Below are 15,656 nucleotides of genomic sequence, written 5' to 3' on the forward strand. Positions count from 1 at the left end.
AATAACGGCGGAAGTGCGGCTGTACCCGCCGCAGAACCTCATGGTACAACGCCTGTCCGAGGTATACGTTCTCTTACTGGCAGCCCTTCTCAGTCCGCTCTCGGGTTGTCTTCAGGTCATGGTACGCCGACGCGAGGACCTATCAGCCTGCTCAAGAATGCCAATGAGGACGAGCATCAGCTGAGAAGCTTTGACAATGCTCTCCTTGACTACGCTGCCCGAGCACCGACAGCATCACCAAAGACTGGGCCAGGCTCTTCGCCTTTGGGTCCCGGTGGTGGTGGAAATGGGCGTCGGTCCAACAACTCATCACCCCACGCCAAAGGGGCACACCTATTTGCGCCCGAAAATGCCGTCAATGGTCTACTCTCTCCACCTAGTGGGGGTGGATCCCTGTCCCTTTTTCCTGCTGGAGGTAACCATCACCATTATCACCATCACCACCCCCATCCCCATCAGCAGCATCAGCAGCAGCAGCAACATCGTGGCTCCAGCTTGGGTGGATCGAGCAACGTCGTGGGCAGTGTAGCGGATCGCATGAGGCTGCGCGACGCCGCCGCCATGTCGTCGTACCGCGTCAACAAAGCCCAGCTCATTCCAAGCACTCAAACAGGGGCAGACAGCAGCGTGAGCGGCAACGAATCAATGCGTCAGCGTTCGGTGACGACGGAGTCACCACCGCCGGAACAGATGGGTCTCTCTCGGCGTGGCGCGGACGGAGCGTCGGATTCCACTCGCTCTCCTTCAAGCGGAGTAGAGCCCGCTCCTTCGAAACCTTTCCAGGGCACGACGCCTCACTGATACAACAAATTGGAACCCGAGAGCAGAAACAAAAGCAAAGGCAGGCGTTGTAAAACTAGCATTGATAGTGTATGTAATGTAAGCTTCTTGATTCTACAGCTTGACTTTTTTGTTGGCACCCTGCCCACTGTCCGACTCGGACATGACCGAGTCTGAATCTTCTGATTCTCCATCATCCCCGTCTTCGTCGTCGGCGCCCAAGTCGAGCTCTCGCCTCTCCATGTCGTAGCCAATGTCCCTCAGTGACTTCTCCATGCTCTCAATCTCGCCGGGCGAGCAAACGACGGCGCAGATGGACCTTGACGGATCAAAGATTGGCACGATGTACTTCTTGAGGCTCGCACGAACATCCGCCAGCGTGACAGCCTGCGTCAGACGATCCTCACATCAGCTTATATCCAAAGAAAAAGTGAAGTGGGAAAGACTCACCTCGGCCTCCTTGAGCAGTTGTTGACCTCTACCCTTTCCAGTCTGCCTCAGCACCGCATCGACGAAACACTCATTGGCCGCTTGCCCGACGGTGCCCTCGCTATCGGCGACTGCAAAGTGCAAGGAGCTTTTTGCGCTCTCGAGTGTGAGCTCGTCAATCTCCATTTCTCCACTCGCCAGCTGCTGAATGACTTTCTTGGCCTCTTCAAAAGCCTTGAAGGAGTTGGGCGAGCGGTAAAGGCTAAAGTGAATTTGTTGCGATTCCGACTCTGAGCGGATCGAAGCGCCGTATGCAAGACCGGCTCCACGAATGAAGCGCCAGAGGTAGGATTCCATGGCGTTCAGGACGGTGACCGTTACGATGAGGGCAGCCGAATCGGGATCCTGGAATCCAGTCACGCCTTTTCCTGTGAAGACGGCGTAGGAACTCTCGATTGTCGGCAGAGGGCAGATCAGGCCCTTCTTTGCCGGCGCCTTTCCCAACTCTTGCAAAACATCCTTGGACCAGGGGACCGGTACAGTGGGTTTCGCGCTCTCGCTCCATTTCATGTGCTCTGCCAGTCGAGCAAACGGTGCCTTTGGCAAAGCAGTGTCGAGCACGTCGCCTGCGACCGAGACAAACAGATTTTCCGGTTGGAACAGAGCCTTTCGAAGCTCCTCGAGCTCCACCACGACGTTTTCCGGCTGCTTGGAAAGCCTTTCAACAAGCTTGGGGATCGCTTGAGCCTGAGAAAGGATCGAGTTGCTGGCGCTGGATGACTTGTCCGAGTCATGCGTCATCGAACGGAGCAAAGCCCAGGAGATTCCCCTTCCATCTCGCTTCTGTTCCGGGAGCGACTGAGCGAGCTTGGCAGCGGTCACCTTGAGTCTGTCGATCGCCAGCTCTGTGCCCCAGATGAGGTCGCGGAGCCACGAGATAGCCTTTTCGTACTTTCGCTTTTCTACCTTGATGTCGATCGAGACGAGCTCCGAGAAGCCAGATCCGGCGCCTAGACCGGCTTCGTAGCTAATGGTGTCTTCGTCAAGTCCCTTGACGACTTGCTCGAACGTCAACTTGGATCCGTCGGCGCGTGTCACCGGTAGTGAAAAGAGCGACGACAGCAGGACGTTGAGCAGCGGGCGAAGGTGCGCGGGCAGCTTTGCGGTGCTGAAGAGCATGCCCACGGTAATAAAATTTGAGTTGACATCTGCAGACACGACAATCAATGTCAGTAGGAATCTTTAGACATGTCTGGCCAATAAATGAACTCACGATCCCATTCGCCAAAGAAGGGTAGTTGGACACCTTCCTTGTCGAGGTGTGCCTGGACTTGCTTGTCAAGAGCAGAACCAGAGACGTCCAATGCGACTGAGGATGTGTCTCTCGAAGCAGACGACGAGTTTCGTCCCGTGCCCACCTGGATCCATTTGATGCTAGACGAGGGCGGCACTTTGAACTTCGAGAGCATTTCGGGTGGAATTGGTGCATCATTCGCCTTTTTAGCGGCCTCAAGAGCATCTTCAAGCTTCTTGAGGCCCGCTTCACCAAGCTCTTGCTTTCGCTTGTCTTCCAAAGCCTTTTTCTCGTTCTTAAGACGATCGACCTCGCTCGCGGCCGGCTTGGCAGACACGACGACTCTCGCATTATCAATAAAGAACTGCTTGAGGAGGTCGGACCACTTCTGTGGCGTGTATGTCAAGTAGAGGTCTCGCCTCTTCATATCGTCCAAATTGTCGGCCAGATCACCGCCGTCTGTACGACCGTAGAGAAAATCGGTGATGATGACGTCGGCGAAAGAGTCGGACGGCTTGGTTTCGAGGTCTTCCAAGAGCTTGAGCCGGTCCCTCTCGATGACCATCTTCATTCTGTCCATGTCGATGCCCTCCTCGACAATCTTTTTGAGGACTGTATCGACGAGCTCGACGTCGAGGACCTCGAGCTTCTCGGTGGGAACTGAAGAAAAGTAGGTTGTGATGACGGTGCGGCCGATCTTGTCCGAATAATTGAAAAAGACATCTGACGAAAAGGTTCAGCATGGAACAGCTCTCGAAGGTGCGGGACTCGCAAAAGACTGACCAGTAGCATAGGGGTCATCCCTCTCGACAAAAGCCTTTTGTATCGGACTGACGGCCGAGTCAGTGAGGTAGGTGCCCAGTACACTAAGTGCCTCGCCAGTGACGCGGTCGGTGATCTCAGGGCCGACCCAGGTAATCATTACCTCGCCCGTGGTCTCGTCCTTCTCCGGGAAATTGACGACCTTCACGACCCTGTGGCTCTCGATCTTGGGCACCTGGTTCGTAGGGGTCTCGACGAAAGGTCTCTTCCAGGCTGGGGGCTTTCCCTTGAGCCCGTGGTCCAGCAAGCGTTCCTCAACCGGTGCAAGGCTCTCGAAGAGCTGGCTTCGGTCAAGAGGACCGCAGACGACGAGAGCAATGTTGTGAGGAGCGTAGTAATTGTGCTGATAGGCTCTGATTTCGTCGACCGTGAGAACCCGAAGTGCGCTCATGAGGCCACCAGTCTCGCTCCTGTACGCCGATGAATCAGGATAAAGAGTACGTTGCAAGACGAGCTCCGCGAGATCCCCAGAGCTGTTTTCGCGGCCTTGCATCTCCGAATAGACGACGCCTGCATCCTCCCCCTTGCCATTGATGTGATAGACTTCCGTAGTGAAGCCATCCTTCGTCAGCGTTGGGAAGAAAACGTGGTCGAGGTAGACGGGCAGCATTCGCAGGAAACCATCGGATCCAGCAGTGGTGAGCGTGTACGCTGTATGGTCGTTTGCAGTCCAGGCATTGGTACCCTGCGCAAAGGCTCTGTTGGCGAGGTTGTCGAGAACACCCTTGTATGGATACTGTTCAGAGCCCAGGAAGATGAGATGCTCGAGCGTGTGCGGCACACCACTGTCGTTGAAGATTTCGCTAGCTATCGTCGAATAGCTGTTGAGCAGCGGGCTTTCGAAGTTGGCCCAGTAGACGCTGAGATCAGTCTTGCTGCTCTTCCACTTCTCGACGCTCATTCCTGGCGCATAGTCGAGATCCACCCTGCGAACAAGGGAGAAGTTTCCGATGCTCTTGGGCTCCGGCGCCACCGAGTCTCCGACATGTCCACCATCTGGCATCTTGGTCAAGACAGCAAGGTGGCGGGCAATTAGACGAGCTCCTTGAAAAGCCGAACTAGGAGAGGTACGTAAGGCAGCGCTAGACTTGCTGTTGAAGGGCAAGGATGGCAAGGAATGGAGCGGCAATCGAGTCCTTGTCCTTGCAATCGTCGTGAGCATCAAGCTTGCGCCTCAAACCTCCTCTTGGCAACCTTCGGGCCGGACTTTTCAAGCGTGGTAGGCGATTCAGGTAGGTAGGGCGTGCAATAAGATCTTCGTCGCTGCCACAAACGTCTTCAGAAGGAGATTCACGTGCCCGACGCGTTCCTCCATCAAGCCGCGCGCAAAGCAACACTTTTCGATTTATCAAGCAGGCCTTCTGCTCGCTCTCCTCCGCCTCCCTTGCTCTGCTCCCCTCGTCTACTTGCTCGTTGCTCTTAACATTCTCTGTGCACCTCCGTCAACATCCGCATAGAAGTGCAACCTAGCGAATCTGACCCGACGTACGCACAAGTGGAGGGGGTCTCATGTCACATCAGGCGAGGTCGGCGCCATCGGTGCCCCGCGCCGACTTCACTATGTCCACTTCCGTTTCCGACATGGTCGAGGATGCTGCCGACGCTCGCAACAGTATGCCGATGCCCTTCAAATCGACGCTTCCTTCGAATCTCCGTAGGCAAGGGTTTGGCGAACAAGGGAAGAATATAGTCGGCCAAGAGCTGCTTCGTCCGGAAGTACTTGGGCGGCACGACGACATGGATGTCACGCTAAGCACTGATCAAGGGACCGCAGTAGATGACTTTGGCGGACAAATGGGTGCTATAAGAGATGATGGTGATGACAGCTTCATTCCAGGCGTGGGACGAGGCCACCACAGACCCAGCGGATCATACAGTGGTCTCAACCACCCTGGTGCACAGCATCACCTCTCGAGCCATCAGTACATACACCCCTCGCCGGCAACAGCAGCTCGTCACAACCGATTGCGATCGGATGCTCTCCCTTTTCCTCCGACTTCGCGAGGTGCTGCTCGTCCAGTGTTGAGCAGCTCGAAGCGGACCACTGTGTCAGCAGCTCTGTCTTCGTCGTCTGGGGCGAGCGAGAGCGAGAGCGAAAGCAACGCAAGCACGGCCACGAGCGCCTCGCCCTTCAAGGCCGCCCGACGTGGAACCACGGCCATGCCAAGTGTCGCATCCACGGGTAATCATGCCGGCCTCGCAGCCACACCCCTCGGAGGTAGCATGGTTGGGACACGGAACCCTTCAACGAGACCGGTGCTCGATGTCTGGGCACTGGACGAGCTTGATCAGGCAATGGGCTACGGACGAGCAAGTGCAAAGGTTAGTGTCATCCTCTGTCAGCTTCCTGCCTCAATTGGCGCTGACGAAGTAGTTGATCGACTTCCAGTATGGCTCACCTGCAGCATTTAAACAGAACAAGAAGGGACTTCATGCGAGTCCTAGCCCGGCGCCAAAGCTTCGTCACGATCAGCTCAGCCGCGGTCCCAGCTCGCAGAGTCACTTTGAGGATGCTGTTCGCGCGCTCGGAAAGGAGCTCGAAGGGGCACGGGTCTCTGATGACCAAGAGAATGATGGCAGCAACGGCAGCGGCTATGCACCCGGGCCCAACGACCGGCATGGGCTGAGAAAAGTTAGCGATGGATCTGCTAAGACGAACAGCAGCGGCCGTACCCTTGTCGACGGTGCTTTCGGTTCAGATGCGCACAAGCAGAGGGAGCGACAGCGCCATGCGCTTGGCTTTGTGGACGGCAATTCCCCCTCGTTGAAACTTCCTTCGGGCCAGAGGATGGGAAAGGGAGCCTCGCAGGCAGGCACCTTCCTTCCTGATCTGACCGGTATGACGTCGGCCCTCGAGTCGCCAGTCAAGACCATCGTTGGTGTGCATCATCGGCCAGTCGATGCCGAATCGATGCGCAATCGATATGCGGCCAAGGTCGAGGCTCGAGCCAAGGAATTTAGTGATCTGGCCTTCTACGTCAAGCACATTGAAGAAGACTTGGACAAGACACAAAAGAGGGTCGAAGAGGTAGAAGCGGGACAAAGCATGTGCGTCGAGGAGGTGCAAAACCTTCGGGGTGAGTTCAGCGCGTGGCGGAACGGCGAAGGTGCGCCAAAGGGACGTCGACGACGGGACGCAGCAGAGGGAGATATGCATACACAGAGCTCGCCGACGAAGCGCAAGATGGCTCAGAGGGACGACGAAGGGGTAGAGTTCAAGGTGCAGAAAATGAGTGAGCATATCGCCCGGCTCAACGCCGACCTCGTGCACTACCGAGCTGCAATGGAGGAGCTTCGGAACGAGCAGAGGGAGGAGTCGGAGCAGCGTCTGGAAAGGGCGCGAAAGGAGCAACAAAAAGCTCAGAGGGCTTCGCAGCGTCAGGCCTTCTCTTCACCAAGGAAGGGCTCGGCAGGTCCGCGAAGAGCACATGCGACTACCGCGTACGCCGAAGATGGGGAGCTCGATGCTCTCAGGAGGCAAGTGGATAAGGTCGCCCACGAGGTTCAGCGCCTCCGATCTATTGTCGAGCAAGGCGACGGCAACGATGCCGATGAAGGAGTACAGGACGGCGGGAGCATCGTCTCTCACAAGCGATGCTCTTCGGGCGAGCGACGATCTTCTGGAGAACGGCGGGCTCACTTTGAGCAACATAGCAAGGCCGACCTGCAAGCTAGCAGATTCAGCAGTCATGACGCCAGCTCGCCCTTTACAAGGGGCTTCCGAAATAGCACACAAGCACGGGAACCAACATCGGAACCCGTGTACCGAGGCACCACTGCTGAGTTTCTGGTGTCCGAGGAAGAGGACGAGCCAGAGCATCTCAGGCACTCCAGCCCAGGCGTCGCTGAGCATACCCTGATGGATGAGGATGAGGATCCTGACGAGACCGCAAGACCCAGTCAGACCCGTCCACCCTCCGTTGGACAAGATCGAGGCGAAGAGGACATCGCTGCGCAAGCTCATACCCGAGCTGAAAAGGCTTTCGAAGCCCTCGGGGCTTCGCGCCTGGGTAAAGATGCTCGAAGTGAGCATCTAGGAGAAGGGGGCAGCAAGCACGAGGTGGAGAGCGGCAGCGCACTGCAACATGACGTGAATCATTGCACAGTGTGCACAAGCAAGCGCAAAACGGAAAAGAGAAGGGAAGCACGCAAGCACAGGGCCCGCGATCAAATGTCAAAGGGGCAGGAAGCAGCGTCAAACGCAGAGGAGGAGTTGATGCTGCAGTCCTTTTTGGAGGCTGCCGAGGCAGAAGGAGCCAACGTCTCTACCGCTTCTCGGCTCAGTACGCGACAGCTCAAGCTGCTACAGCGACTCATCACCGAGCACGTCGACGAATTCATCCATCATCGTATGCTCTACTGCGAGCTGGCCGACGAGCTGAAGCTCATGGAACCCAGCATGAGTCGAACGAGGAGACGCATCCTCGCCGAGCATGTCCTCGAAGCCGTCGAAGGCCTCGAGTGGAAAGCCCAGAGGATCAATGCTTTGCAGAGCTTGCTTCCTGCCCCGGCCACGGCTCATTCGCCACCAACAAGCGACCCAGCACCGCTGAAACGACCCCATCATGTGTAAATTATAGACGCATCCTTCTTAAGTGCCTTTCTTTCATTTACTTGTCCTTTTTCTCTCTGCTTCATCCAAATCATCATCCATCAAGCATGCGCTCTGTTGACTCCCTTGGCGTCTCCTGGCTCTCGCAAGCCTACGATGCTGTCGTCTTTCTCGCTTACCGTCGATGAAAAGAGGGCCACGCACATTCTGAGCTTGTCAACCAATAAGTCTTGTTTTTCTTAGTTCTATTCACATGCACGTCCCTCCTGAGACGACAAAAACAAATAAGGCTTGTCCGGGACGCCTGCCGCGCCGCTCTCCTGTCCCCCTTTGCAAGCATCAAGCCAGGAAAAGACTTCTGCTTTCACCGCCCTCTGCGTCCCGCTGGAGAGAGGAGGAGCCCGCCTTACGAAAGGCAGGATGTTCTCGCCAATGTCGTCAGGCCACGACGACTGGTCGCAGCACGACGACCCTCCGCGGACGGCCGCGGCGGGTGGGCCACTATCAGCGACAGACGGCATAGCGACAAGGACGCCAGGTGGCAGCGGCAGCGGTGGTGGTGTTGTTGGGATCGGGCGAAAGACGGCCAAGCGGGACGTATTTACAGGCGCAGCAGGGGTGGGAGGAGGAGCAGGAAGCAAGGGCAAGTCGGCCGTGGGATCGAGTCGACTGACCCGTGCCTGGAAGGGCAAGTTGGCGCCGGGCGCGGGTGCTGGTGCAGCCGCAAAGGGTGGGGAGCTGTCGTCGTTGGGTAGCATCCTTCGCAGACAGCACGGCCACGGCCAAGCCTCGGCAGCGACAGCATCAACAGCAGGGCCTTCGTCGAGAAAGTACGGCGCTGGGCTGCCGGGGACAACGAGAGGACCTCATCGAGGGGGTTTCGGAGCGCTAAGAGGAATTGGTGGAAGTGCGGCCACCTCAAAGGGCAATGGCAAGGCGAAAGCGCTGCTCGGTGGCACACCCGACCTCACCGCTGGCCCTCTAAGCTCCGGTTCGCCGTGGCTCGATGACGAGTCGGAGCCTCTTCTCCCGGCCAGAGTACCTAGACCTAGAAAGGACAGAATCGGAAGCAGCAGCACGACGTCCCTCTTTGGTGGCGCAGGTTCTTCATCGTCGACGGCCCTACCTCGATGGAGAGAGGCGTTCAGACCTAGCGCAGAGACGGTTGATGCCTGGCTCGATAGCTGGATAAAGCGTTGGACGGTGCTCGCAATAGTGCCGAGTCTGATAGTAGGTTGACATGGAACCTTACGGACATCCTCCATATCGCCGATGAACTCAATTTTCCTCTCTTCCAGGTGTGGATCTGGTGCGCCATGCCATTCCCGAAAGGCAGCCGAAGGGAGCATGATAACGGAAGCGAAGCAAATGCCCACTTCTGGTTCTTTCTCATCTTCTACTATGGTCTCTACTGCGCCATAGGTGAGTCAACGTCTCAATAGCCACAATTGTTGGTCGCTCAGGACCTCTTCTCATGCATAAATGCAGGCCTCATCTACATCACCCAGCTCTTTTCTCTCTACCGCCTCAACTGGTGGCCCGCAGCTCTTGGCGCCAGGAAGTCGTACTTGGCCTTCTGGCTTCTTTCAATCTTTACGGGTTACGCAATGCATCGTCTCGGCCTCGACTCGCTCCCCTCTGTGGGCGATTGGTTCGCGTTCATACAGTCGGACTCCGCCGGAGAAGTTGACAGGGACGACGACAATGAGATTGAGTGGCAGAGGAAGACGCCCTGGGTCGGGCTGGCTTTCGCGACGATGGCGATGCCCGCGCTCGTGTGCTTTGCTGGACTTCGGAGGAGCGGCAGGCAGACGTATAGGCATAGCTTGACGGACACGCAAAAGAGTGAGTGGAATTTTCTGTTTCGGTCTCCCACTTGAAGCTGAAGAAATGTGATCAGCCTTCTTGGACCGACAGCTGGCCGTTCGCATCCCGGCTTCCTACATTCGCTTCCTATGGTTCATGGCGACAATCGGGATCGCCTTGGTCGCGCTCCTCGTCGGCCAGGGTTATGCCAGCGTCTATCTTTCGACGTTGCCTCACACTGGCCTTGACGGTACAGCCTATGTGGCCTTCTGGACCGTCAATGTCAATGTCCTGATGCTCCTCAGTCACTGGATTCTCGAGGAAAAGGTGCGCTCGAGGGCTCTTTTGTTCGTAGTAAAGTATTACTACTTCCTCGTCTATTTCATGTGAGTGGGCGACCTCACCCAGGGGCAACTTCTCTTTCGAGAGAAGATCGATAGGCTTATCTTTCTCTGTTGTCTAGCTTCTATCGAAACCTCTTTGCTCGTCTGCGCAGCTTCGACCAGTTCGCTCTCATCCAGCTGCTCAGCTCCTTCTGGGTGTGCATTTGGTATCCATTCAGGTGCGTAGCTAGCTGCGGTCAATTCCCCCCTCATCATGCTGATACGCGGATGGACAGCATGACACGGTTCTGTCACGCTATCACACAGTACTTCAACCCTCAACCAAAGTCCTATGAGGAGTATGTCGAGAGCGTAGGCCTATGTGAGTAGCTGATGCCTCCTCGACGCATACGATAAGAACTGGTGGCTGATCATGATCTACAGCCTTCTATCTGCGTAACCTGGCTCAGAACACGACGATGCTGGCCTTCCTCGGTTGGGTCTCAATTCTGCACTTCGGTCCAAATCACAGTGAGTCTATGCGTCAGGTCTGGTCGATGCCGTCACTAATGCCAACCTGCCTTTGCAGACATGTACCCATTCTTCGCCTTTGACGACCAAAGAGATCCGTACAACTACAAGCTGACGATGCTAGGTTCGCTCGCCATCTGGGCTTCTGAGCTCGTCTCTTCATTCTTCGCGCGCCAGGTGGGTCCTTTGATATTTCTTGAAATGCCGTCTCCTGATCTGAGCCTCATACCAGATCTGCCTTGTCGCTCTCGACGTCGATGTGACAAATCTTGGCCTTGACGAGATGCGCGCCTACCCGGAACTCATGACGAGCGTCATGTGGACTAGCGTCAGAGTCCTCATGGACATGCTCCTCTTTCTCATTGTGAGTCTTGACGGCTTCTGCTCCATCGGGATTCGTTGCTGATAGCTGCCTTCCGTCACAGAGACTCGACTTCTAGATGTTTTCACCTCTTCATCATTCCCAAGGATACCGTTTCACGCAATCTTCTCCCCCTTTCTTCCCTTCGATACCTTGCTCTTCACGACCAAATTCTCTCAGAGAAGGAGAGAACACGAATTGCCTACGAATGAGATACGATACTCCGTCTATTCGCTTGGGGTTGACGTCTACTACTATTGCAAACGGGGGAAGCTCCAAAGCGATGCTGACCTCGATGTTGAATGGAGAGTATCTGACAGGGACAAGCAAACCTTTTGACTAGTCTGTGAAGAGTTGATCTTCTAGGTCTATCTAATATGGTGACAACGGCTCTCTACGTTGCCATCATCGTGTGGTGTTTTGTGAGTAGTCATACTTGCTATAGAACCGTCTGCGCCAAGAGGACAGTGAGCTTCTCGTCGGGCTGAGGTTCGGAATCAGCTCATCAACTCACTCTGAGTCCGTCTCTTGATCCTGTTGCGCAGCCTTTGCACCTCGCGTGGGACCTTTCCCGCTCGTCCGCTCCCTCTCCAGACGGACGACCTTGTCCTCCCTCAACCAGGCCAGAGCTGTCGAGAGAAGCTGCGAAGCGTCGTCGGAGTCATCTTTGCCGCTCGCTTGGTCGAATGCCTGGGGGGGCAGGGAAGCAGCTTGCGGGTCGCTCCGGCTTGGTGGCCATGAGATAGGTTCTCCAGTTGTCGTGGTGCCGTGACGCATGTGAACGACGTGCGTAGGGAAAGTCTGAAGGCCGTCGAAGATGTGTGTTGCGTCTGATGGACGTACTCAAGAGTCAATCATCCGTTCATTGGCTTTCTCTCGATCGGAAATAGAACTCGAGACTTACAGATGATGGTCGCGCCACGAGTCTTCGTCTCTTCTGTGAGGAAGCTGAGGAGGTCGGCACGGACCTGGACATCGAGATCGACGGTGACTTCGTCGAGCAGAAGCAGGTCCCATGGCTCCATGAGGCCCATCGTCAGCTGTACCCTTCTCCTCTCGCCATCGCTAATGGCGTGCATTCGCCACTGCGTGTCGACATCGAGAATGTCCAGCAGCTTGTCTCTGCGCTCCTTGTGGCGGTAACCTCCGACGCTGTCGAGGAAGGTCGAAACGAGAATGTCGCTTCGTACGACGGGGTTCATGGCCCATTCTGTACCGAGGTAGGTGATACCGCGGGGCGCATCGTGGAAGACATCCTTGCCAAAGACGAGGATGTGGGAGCCTTGCGAAGGAAGCCGCTTGCCGGCGAGCAGGCGCAGCAGTGTCGACTTGCCCGCTCCGTTTGCCCCAATCAGGAGACAGCGTGAGCCTCGAGTGAGGGCCAAGTTGCAATCCTCGAGGGCTGGGGGGTTGTTCTGGTCTTCCTTGTTGAAAGCGTATGTCAGGCTGCGGACGTCGACAGATCTCTGCTCTACGCTCGTATCTGCCAGAGCTTGCGGTTTCTGACCTGAAGCCTCCTTGCTCTCGTTCCAGTCCCAGTAGCCCGCATCGGCCCGATTCTTGAGACGCTCGTTGGAGCGCTGCACCTCTTCCAAAGTGGCCTTGCCCCACCCTCCTGCTCTTTGAGCGTCTGCTTCCTCCACAAAAGAAACAAGGTTGGAGTTGACGCCCGGGATGAATCCATCGCTAACGGCGTTTCCAATCAGCGCTCGGACGGGGGACCAGAATCCGGCAACATTGATGAGTACGACGGGCTTGCGGTGGATCCCCAGCTGGGTCCATGTCACCATCTCCATGACTTCTTCGAAAGTGCCGAAGCCGCCGGGGAGACCAACAAAGCCAAGGCCGCTGCGTTTGGCCATTAGCGCCTTGCGCTCGTGCATGTCTTGGACGATGATGGTCTCGACGCGGCCCGCCCCGGGGTCCGGGTTGGCGACCACGGGGCCCTGGCCTTCGGTAGACGCTGCTGCAGGAGCTGCAGCAGCCGCAGGATGACCCTTTGGCATAGGCTTGCTCGCCATGACCCGAGGGATGACACCGACGACGTGGCCTCCCGAGGCGGACGCCCCAGCCGAAACGGCACCCATGCATCCCTTGGCACCTCCACCGTACACCAGCGTCCAGTCTGCTTGTGCGATTGCCCTCCCAAGGTCCGTCGCCACGTCCATGTACGCCGGCTTCAGACCTGGCGAGGACCCACAGAAGACGCACACAGAGTTCGTCGTCGTCTGCGTCATGGCTGGTCGGTAAGGAGAAGGAGTAGGAGGAGGAGGCGGCGGAGGCAGGAGTCATAACCTCTTCTTCTGATTTCATAAGGTCGCGTCTAGCCTTGGTGCAGCGCACGGGCGCTAAAGGGTTACGAGCTGGGCCCGGTCCATCTCCGCGGGACAAAGCACGTGCATATTTGAACTTGGGAAACCCATGTGGCACTCGGTCCTATGTTTTAGACAATGTCCTAAATTGTGTTGTTCTCCTCTAAACAACAGATCTGCCACCAACTTTTAGAATGAAAAGACAATGAAAAGAAATGCACGCATCAACAAAACTCCGGAGAGATCACCTCCAAAGCCTCTAATTTAATGTTCCTACGCGTTCAGGTCAATTATTTAGGTACCGGTAGTTGAAGGCAGTTGCTCAGTGTTGCACTATGCCGTCATTTAGAGCGCATTTTTAAACAAATCGGGTCTGTCATATAGCGGCTTGTCTACAACTCCTTGGGTGACCCTTGGTCAGTGATGACGCAGTCGACGTGATCCTCTGCTTTCCAGTACGGCAAAAGCGCCGTCTGGCATCGTCCACAAGCGATGACGCAGAGTGTGAACGCCGGCGGACGATTTCAAGGGGTGATACATGTCTGCATCAACGCTCGTGGACGATGACTTAGACAGCATTTTTGCCGTACAAGAAGACGACGTGCAAGAAACAGAACAGAGGATGATCACTGTTCATGGTATCACCCACGAGATGACTTAGGCGTATTGTACTCTACGTCATCGTGCTCTACGTCATCGTTCACGATGGTCCTCGAGGTAAGAAAACCGTAGGCAAAATCAGGCTCCTACCTCCAAATCGAGTCGCAAAAGGGTGAGGAGGGGGAAGAGAACGCATCATCGTTTAGGTATAAAAAGTGCCTCTTTCTGCTGCTCAGATCAATTCGTCCAACATCTCTCTACTCCCTGCTTTCTACTCGAGCGCTCATATCCACCACGCCCTTCGTATCAGCATCACAAACATTCCAACTTTCTCATCTAATACACCTCTCGCTACAATGAACGACAGTCAGCTCCAGAGAAAGACACTCTGGGATAAGCGATTTTTGGCTATCAGCGTCGGAACAGGCGCAGCTGGATTAGCTGCCACTGTACTAGCTGGATTGGCAGCGACAGCCCCGTTGCTTCCTTCAATTATTGGTGTAAACGTATCCTCTGCAGCTATCGGAGGGCTCACAGGCAGGGTGGTACACAACATCGCCAATGCAGACGACATTCTCTATATACCGACACGACCCGCCGATGCTCAGCAAACATACCGAAAAGTCATATTGGAGACCATAGGCAAAGATCTGGAGACGTACGTCACCTCGATCCGTGAGAACAGACCTCAGTCTGGGGGTGATACTTTCGAACTCGACTCCAACTGCAACGCTGCTTTCAAGATTTTTGAGGTGGCAGGAGGAGAGAAGCTCAAATTTGTTCTGAGGTACAAGATCTCCGTCTCGCCAAGAGCTGATACCAGTGTCAGGAAGCCCGAGGAAGGAGTAGAGGCTCCCCCATTGCCAACCTACGTCAACACTGCGATGGAGTCATACTATCTCCCGCGGACCAAACATTCTTGGTACAACGGATGCGTACGTAGTACCGCCTTGGGTTCGCTGGGTGGTCTCGTTGGAGCTGGTGTAGAAGGCTTCTTTCCCGCCATTCGGGGTATGCACTTTTTCCACTGGGTACCCAACTACAACGCAGGCATCCTTATTGGAGTTCCGACTGCTTCAGCAGCCGGAGGTGCTACACTGCAACAGTTTCATGAAGCGGAAGTCGAGAAGACGACTTTGGAGATGGCAAAACTTTACAAAGAACTAGGAGAGCACTTTTTCCGCCTGCTCGAATGTGCCCGTCGCAACGACGTAATCCTCACGGTTAATGCAAGATGTGGATACCGTCAAGCAGTGAACGTAAACGTTTCTACTTTGGACCTCAACAGCGACATTCACTCAGGATTCGAGATCAACAAGTCCATCAATGTGCCCACCGCGGCTACCTAAAGAGGTGACTGTCAGCCGATACGACCTGCTACTATACCAATACCCTTTTTCTCGATCGACGTCCAGCTTTGCGTTCAGCTGTATTCATTACACCTCTCCTTTAATACTGTAAATATATGTGGGCTGTTTCCTTGCTCTGAAGAAAGACTCCGCTTCATTCTATTACTCCTTGTAGAATGATGGATGAAGGCATGCTTATCGAGCTTTTCGAAGCGAAGGTGCATGACATGCACAAAGGAAAGGGCTGCCTGACTGAGAGAGCTTTTCAGGATATGACGATGTCGGTGATTTGATGAGGGTTCAGGTCCAGAAAAAGAGGCAATGTACGAGCCAATGGCGAGCAGTGCTCTGCGCGGTGGGGTTTGCACAGCGTGCGCGGCCCGCTTCCAACTGCTGCCCCGAAGACGGGTGCACATTCGAACTCCCCATGCGCAATGGTGAGATTACGAGCTTCAGTGCGTGGTGCGTGTGGGCACAAACGGCACGCCAGTACCGCT

General features: G+C 55.5%; 5 protein-coding genes across 5 annotated transcripts; 3 read left to right on the forward strand and 2 right to left on the reverse strand.

Moving 5' to 3' along the window:
* Nucleotides 1-894: 894 nt before the first annotated feature.
* FA10DRAFT_262663 (hypothetical protein) lies at nt 895-4,328 on the reverse strand (the record flags this gene model as incomplete). Its single annotated transcript, XM_025520137.1, has 4 exons — nt 895-1,167; nt 1,231-2,417; nt 2,483-3,226; nt 3,287-4,328. 4 exons carry the CDS (start codon nt 4,326-4,328, stop codon nt 895-897), a joined length of 3,246 nt encoding a protein of 1,081 aa, XP_025374726.1.
* A 357-nt stretch (nt 4,329-4,685) lies between these two features.
* On the forward strand, nt 4,686-7,989 carry FA10DRAFT_304288 (hypothetical protein). Its single transcript, XM_025525337.1, has 2 exons — nt 4,686-5,647; nt 5,715-7,989. The coding sequence occupies exons 1-2, from the start codon at nt 4,835-4,837 to the stop codon at nt 7,896-7,898; spliced, it is 2,997 nt and encodes a 998-aa protein (XP_025374727.1). The 5' UTR covers nt 4,686-4,834; the 3' UTR covers nt 7,899-7,989.
* Nucleotides 7,990-8,198: 209 nt separating this feature from the next.
* Nucleotides 8,199-11,126, forward strand: FA10DRAFT_256048 (hypothetical protein). Its single transcript, XM_025519794.1, has 10 exons — nt 8,199-9,107; nt 9,176-9,299; nt 9,366-9,722; nt 9,778-10,069; nt 10,147-10,245; nt 10,303-10,388; nt 10,451-10,537; nt 10,596-10,714; nt 10,770-10,901; nt 10,963-11,126. The coding sequence occupies exons 1-10, from the start codon at nt 8,298-8,300 to the stop codon at nt 10,975-10,977; spliced, it is 2,121 nt and encodes a 706-aa protein (XP_025374728.1). The 5' UTR covers nt 8,199-8,297; the 3' UTR covers nt 10,978-11,126.
* On the reverse strand, nt 11,120-13,217 carry FA10DRAFT_256050 (hypothetical protein). Its single transcript, XM_025519795.1, has 3 exons — nt 11,803-13,217; nt 11,413-11,728; nt 11,120-11,349 (listed from the first exon to the last, which is right to left on the reverse strand). The coding sequence occupies exons 1-3, from the start codon at nt 13,133-13,135 to the stop codon at nt 11,304-11,306; spliced, it is 1,695 nt and encodes a 564-aa protein (XP_025374729.1). The 5' UTR covers nt 13,136-13,217; the 3' UTR covers nt 11,120-11,303.
* Nucleotides 13,218-13,978: 761 nt separating this feature from the next.
* FA10DRAFT_188234 (hypothetical protein) lies at nt 13,979-15,196 on the forward strand. The gene has a single exon (XM_025518352.1). The coding sequence runs from the start codon at nt 14,167-14,169 to the stop codon at nt 15,157-15,159; it is 993 nt and encodes a 330-aa protein (XP_025374730.1). The 5' UTR covers nt 13,979-14,166; the 3' UTR covers nt 15,160-15,196.
* The last annotated feature ends 460 nt before the right edge of the window (nt 15,197-15,656 follow it).

The sequence above is a fragment of the Acaromyces ingoldii genome, assembly GCF_003144295.1.
Source record: "Acaromyces ingoldii strain MCA 4198 unplaced genomic scaffold FA10scaffold_7, whole genome shotgun sequence".
Taxonomy (NCBI): Eukaryota; Fungi; Basidiomycota; class Exobasidiomycetes; order Exobasidiales; family Cryptobasidiaceae; genus Acaromyces; species Acaromyces ingoldii.